Source organism: Panicum hallii, chromosome 3 (genome assembly GCF_002211085.1).
Source record: "Panicum hallii strain FIL2 chromosome 3, PHallii_v3.1, whole genome shotgun sequence".
In the NCBI taxonomy this organism is placed as follows: domain Eukaryota; kingdom Viridiplantae; phylum Streptophyta; class Magnoliopsida; order Poales; family Poaceae; genus Panicum; species Panicum hallii.
Genome location: NC_038044.1, coordinates 34028933 through 34034530, shown reverse-complemented (window position 1 = coordinate 34034530; position 5598 = coordinate 34028933). Strand labels below are relative to the sequence as shown.

Here is a 5598-nt window from a genome sequence, read left to right as displayed (position 1 = left end):
TCGGGCCGGGGCGGCGTGAGGCGGCGGGCCGGCGGTGGCAAGCGGCGGCGGCTCGGGAGCTCGGCGGGGGCAGCGGTGGAGCGCGGGGGAGAGGCAGGGGCTGCGGTGGAGGCTTGTGGGGGGTGAGAGGCCGCGGCCGGCCTACTTATAGGCGGCCGAGCGGCACGGGGAGGCGGTGGCCGGCGGGGCGGCTCCACGGGCGGCCATTAATGGCGCCCGTGGCTTGCGGCGGGGCGCGGCCGTGCACAGCCGTGCACGTGGGGGGGCCGGCGGCGGTGTGCGGGCACAGGGGAGGCACGGCGGGCGAGGCGGTACAGCGGCGGGGCGGGGCAGCGACGGGCGGCACGCGCGGCACAGCGTCCGTGCACGCGTGCGCGCGCGGCGCGGCACGGTGCGGGCCAGGGCGAGGGCGTGGCGACGGACGGCGCGGCGTGGCGCAGCGGGCGGCACGGCGAAGCGCGGGCCCGAGCGGGGCGCGGCAGCGGCGGACGGCGCGGCGGCCGTGCGGGCGGCGCGTGCGCGAGCGCGTCGCGGCTCGGCCGTGCGCGTGCGCGTGAAGCGCGTGCGCGCGAGGGTCAGCGGCGCGCGCGTACGGCGGCGTGCACGCGAGGACAGGGGCGCCAGAGGCCGGAGCGGCGTGCGGGGGGTGGCGCTCGGGAGCAGAGGAGCAGGGAGAAAGAAACAGGGAGGAAGGAAGGAGAAAAAGGAAAGGGAGGAAAGAAGAAGAAGGGAAAAGAAAGAAAAGGGAAGGAAAGGAAAAAGAGAAAAAAAGAAAAGGAATAGGGAGAAAAAGAGAAAGGAAAAAGAGGGAGGGAGGGGTGCCGGCGCCGGTCGCGGCGGTGACCGCGGCCGGTCGGCCACGCGCGGAGAAGCGCGTGGTGCGAGGAGAACAGCGAGGGGAAAAGGAAGATGCGCCGGCGCCAATCGCGGCCGCAGCCGCGGCCGGTCGGCCACGCGCGCGCGGGATTCGCGCGCTGTGTGAGATAGGGCTTGCGCCGGCGCTGTTTGCGGAAGGCGGTCGCGCGCGGGCGTTGTGCGGCACAGGGCGGGGGGGGGGGAGAAAACGTAATTGGCTTGCGTCGGCTGTCAAGATGGCGGGGAAAGGTAGCGGGTTAGAACTAGGGTTCGACGACGACTAAGTTGTTGATCGGAATGTTTTAACGCATGTTTTAAGTTGGTAAATTTTCAGGGCGTCACAAGTACGGAGTACATATAATGGAAAATTTTATTGTAAATCATCAATGTTCGGATTAAAGAATAGTTTCTCATACTTGTATCTTTTACTACTTTGCTCTTGTGATTAGCGCGAGAGGTGTGAGAGGGAGAGGATACAACCGCTCACGACCTGTTTTCCAACCGAAACATGAATGAAATAGGTACCATGAGAGAGAGGTTATGCACACTGCAGCTTAAGCCAATTAGGAACTGCCCAATCTCGAAACGTGTCCCGCGCGCACCACGCGCAGCGGAACATGTGCACGGCGCTCAACCATTTACTGCCCCCGTCCGTCTTCATCTACCCATTATGGCGGCAGCAACTGCTAACCGCCCGAATTGCTTATTCGATCAATCGTGGCGTGTACTCGTGGTCTCCTTGTACCGATGCTCTCCGGCCACGGCCTCGAAATTCCACTGGATGGGAGAACGCGCGCGCGCTATAAATCCAGGGCAAGGTATCCTGAGTTTGTCGCTTGACATCTGCGTCTCACACTCTGCAGCAACAGTCGAAACGCCATGAGCTATCTGTTCCAGACCAGGCGTGAAGCGACGCAACAAAAGCCAGAGTCTTCAGCAGAACAGCAGCGAAAGGTACCAGGCGGAACCTGAAGATGTCCTTTGCTTAATTTCCTAATGCCTCATACTGTTGATGAAGGAGAGTGAGTTGTGTCCATCCGAACGCGCATGCAGATAGATGATGTTCGGGAGCTGCTGGGCGACCTGGCGACGGAGATGCCCAGCTTCTTGTCGGACGGCACCATCCGCCGGTTTCTCCTGTCAAGGAACTGGAGCACAAAAAAAGCCGCCAAGGCTCTGAAAGAAGCTGTCAAGTGGAGGCGTCAGTTCAAGCCTGAAACGATTTGTTGGGTACTCGAATCTTTCGTCACCATATATGGGGGTTGTTTGGAAACTTTTAAGTTACTATGCACTTGATCTAGTCTTGCGCTTTATGTTATACTTAAGTTGAGCATGGTTCTGCTTGGAAATAATTGTTAGGAAGACCTTGCTGGCATCGAGAACGAGGTTCAACGAGCGTACATGGCTGACTATCTCGACAAGAATGGCCGAACTGTGTTCGTGATTATGACGTCAATAAAGGTCAGTATGAGTTTGGACGCAGCATATATATCTCCTTAATCTAATACAGTAGCTTAGGCCTGAAATATACATAGTTAACTTTTACACAATCAATAAAAAAGCATAAGTGCCCTTCTGAAATGCCATACATCAAAAGTTTCTTTTTCTTTGACTAAATTTTGATTATCAATATGAACAACATCATATTGCTCAAGTAGAGTTGGGCAAAAAGATATTTCTGTATATGTTATGAGTTTGTTGTGTATGTATAACTACGTTATGATAGCTACAATTATACCCTCGAGGCTATTTCTTTCGCTTTGAAACTTGAAGAAATCTAACAAAGAAATGGACTTCGTTTTAGTCTGAAAACTCTGTCACACACAGTTGCCCTTTAATTTGGCTCAAATTAATGTAACCTTCGGAGTACCGACTCTATAAGTCCAAAAAAGTCACATGAGATTCGTGTACAAGAATCTAGTTTCAACAATTTATTTGGCCCCTACTTCCTCTGTGTGGTATGTTTTACCTTTACTCTTGAGCGATTCTATTTTTCTACTTCCTCTGCGTGGTATGGTTCCATCCTTGATGGACAGGAATATTATTAGCATACGTTGTTTTTTGTCATAGTATGAAGAGGATTTCAGTAACCAAGCACAAAGATAGATCACTGCAAATAAAACTTGGACTCTGTTTCTTGGACTTTGTGTTGTAGCCTTGGTTTTGTTGATCTTGTTTACTTAGTTTGACATGTTCACAGAGCTTAACTTCAGCAAAGGAACATATACGACAGCTAGTGTATAACCTGGAAAATTTGGCCATGAACTCAGAAGGCGCACAAGAAGGGAACGTTGTTTGGATGTGTAATTTCAGTGGTTGGACACCATTATCTACGCCATTATGGGAAACCCGTGAATCGCTGCACATAATTCAGAGGTATTATCCAGGGTTGATTGGAGCCGCGATTCTCAGCAACCCGCCCAAGATATTTGAATCCTTCTGGAAGGTACTTGTGAACTATTTATCGACGTATCTGGATAAAACTAAGTATAAATCAATTCCTATCGTAACCATGAGGTTTTATTAGGAACATAGGTGGTCAAACATGTTTAACTTTTGTCCAGTAGTTTGAATCTGTCACTTTCGTTGCATGAAATAAATTGTCAGTTTATCACAATACTGTCGTTGCGACAAGTATATCATCAGTGTCTTGCTCAAATCATCATATGTTAGGAGTTTTTTTATTAGAACTGAACATGATGTATGAAGTCTACTTTCTAAGACCTTATACGTTACTACATTAAATCAACACAATATTTTTTTTCCTTTTTGTCTATATTGACTGATGACTTGTTATGTGAAAATGTTAGTGCAATTTGACACACTTCCTTTTGCAGATTGTAAAGCAGTTTCTCGAACCAACATTGCAAGAGAAAATAAAATTTATTTACAGCAACAATGCAGAGAGCCAGAGGATAATGGCTGATATGTTTGACATGGACAAGCTGGAGTCTGCATTTGGTGGAAGAAACACAGCTAGCCTTGATATTACCAAGTATGCTGAGAGAATGAGAAGAAGAGATCAGTTAAGGCGAACTTGCAACCACGCAAATAGAAACACCTGATTTTCCTGACCAGGAACAAGATCATTTCCCTTGTGAACAGTAAAGAGTACTTGGAACTACACTGTCAACAGCTAATCCATACCAAGAACACTGAAACCTTATATGAGCGATGGAAGCTAGATTTCATCAAATAGCTTAAGCTCGATAATTATGAGCGCCTAAGGTTAAATGTTGAAGATATCCTTTACATGGTTCATGATTTGTTTTTTGGGGGTTCTGAGAAAATTTAACAGAACATGAAGTATGTAACACTGGAATATAAGAAATTATTGATAATAATAATAATGCCTGTTTAATTGGATGCATGCCTGCTATGAAAGGTAGCTTTTAGCTGCTTCCAAGATATGTACATGATTAGAATAGGGAAGAACTTATTGCAATGCTGTCAGAAGTTCTTGATTTCCTGGACATTTGCCTAAATAAATTTCATAAAAGAAGGGTTATTTGGTCTAATATGCATATACGTGAGATTACAATTTGATCTAATTAAGTTCACTACTACAAACATTGATAATATGGGACGCCTTGTCACTCAGATTCTTTGTAACCACCTGATGTTGTGTTATCTCCAACCTTAAATTGAAAACAATCTTAGATGAATTTGTTTTGCTACAGTACTCCTCACAAATAAACCATTCAGCCTGTTGATGACCAAAATTATCAGCATCCAAATGATATGAGAACAAGATAGCAACAGTTTCCCAAACTGGTACATCCGGCGGGTACGTTTTCAGAACTATGTAAACCAGGAAAACTCGGAGTACCCTATTTGGAACCAGAGTGATTTTGACGAGTTCGAGACAGGACTTGTAATCCAGCATGATTTTGTACAGATCTTGACTTGCACATGGGCAATACCTCCCCTCCCTATATATATGAAGGGCCATGGCCAATTGATGGTGTCCATTCAATCAAAACATAAGTGCCTTTACTTTTTATCTTCAATCACAGGATTTGTCTTTTCCATCGTCTCGATGGTGATTGAAGATGTTTCCTTCAAGGTTTTCACGGACTCATTACAAGGTGCATATTTATGATATGCACATTTAGCGTTTAGAACGAGCGTGTAATGCTTTTGCCGTCAACAAACACTTTTTTAGCAACTCTGCTTGGGAAGAAAGAGCCATCAGCCTCTCGGAAAATTGAACCATGGATAAAGCGACACCAACAACATCATAAAGCCGTTTTCTGAAGATCTTTCAAATGATGATCTCCAACTCTTTGACAAAGGAAGATTGTCTCTAAAATTTCAAGATGGATGGACAGGGACTAGTAAAACCCGAATCGAGGAATTTACGCCTTACAAGAACAATCAAGCAAATGTAATAAACAATTTAACTAACACATCATGTCCAGTCTCGCTTGATCAAGTTAATGATATGATAAAAATTGTCAGACAAACAATAATCGATTCCATAAAGGGTTATATATATATATAGGAAAAATTCATTCTACATGCATTTATAGCTACTCTCATATATGTATCTCATAATATAGGACGTATCTGACCCAACGAAGAGCATATACGTAAAGTATGTGATTATACTAGAATATCGATGATGGTATATACGTTGCATATGTGACCATACATATAGTATGTGGATATACTAATTTTTATATACTAGTACTAAGTTATAATTATAATATATTTAAAAAATAGAGGTACTTTTGAAATTAA

General features: G+C 46.1%; 1 protein-coding gene across 1 annotated transcript; it reads left to right on the top strand.

Annotated features, from left to right (window-relative positions):
* The first annotated feature begins 1644 nt into the window (after window positions 1-1644).
* LOC112887524 (phosphatidylinositol transfer protein 3-like) lies at window positions 1645-4225 on the top strand. The gene is made up of 5 exons (XM_025953713.1): window positions 1645-1809; window positions 1909-2085; window positions 2215-2316; window positions 3056-3301; window positions 3693-4225. Exons 1-5 carry the CDS (start codon window positions 1735-1737, stop codon window positions 3918-3920), a joined length of 828 nt encoding a protein of 275 aa, XP_025809498.1. The 5' UTR covers window positions 1645-1734; the 3' UTR covers window positions 3921-4225.
* The last annotated feature ends 1373 nt before the right edge of the window (window positions 4226-5598 follow it).

What these genes read in the sequence shown, in the direction of transcription:
- LOC112887524 (XM_025953713.1), top strand. Translation starts at nt 1,735, where the DNA reads ATGAGCTATCTGTTCCAGACCAGGCGTGAAGCGACGCAACAAAAGCCA. An exon ending in CAGCAGAACAGCAGCGAAAG is followed by an intron (nt 1,810 to 1,908) that starts GTACCAGGCGGA and finishes ACGCGCATGCAG; the next exon opens with ATAGATGATGTTCGGGAGCT. An exon ending in AGCCTGAAACGATTTGTTGG is followed by an intron (nt 2,086 to 2,214) that starts GTACTCGAATCT and finishes AATAATTGTTAG; the next exon opens with GAAGACCTTGCTGGCATCGA.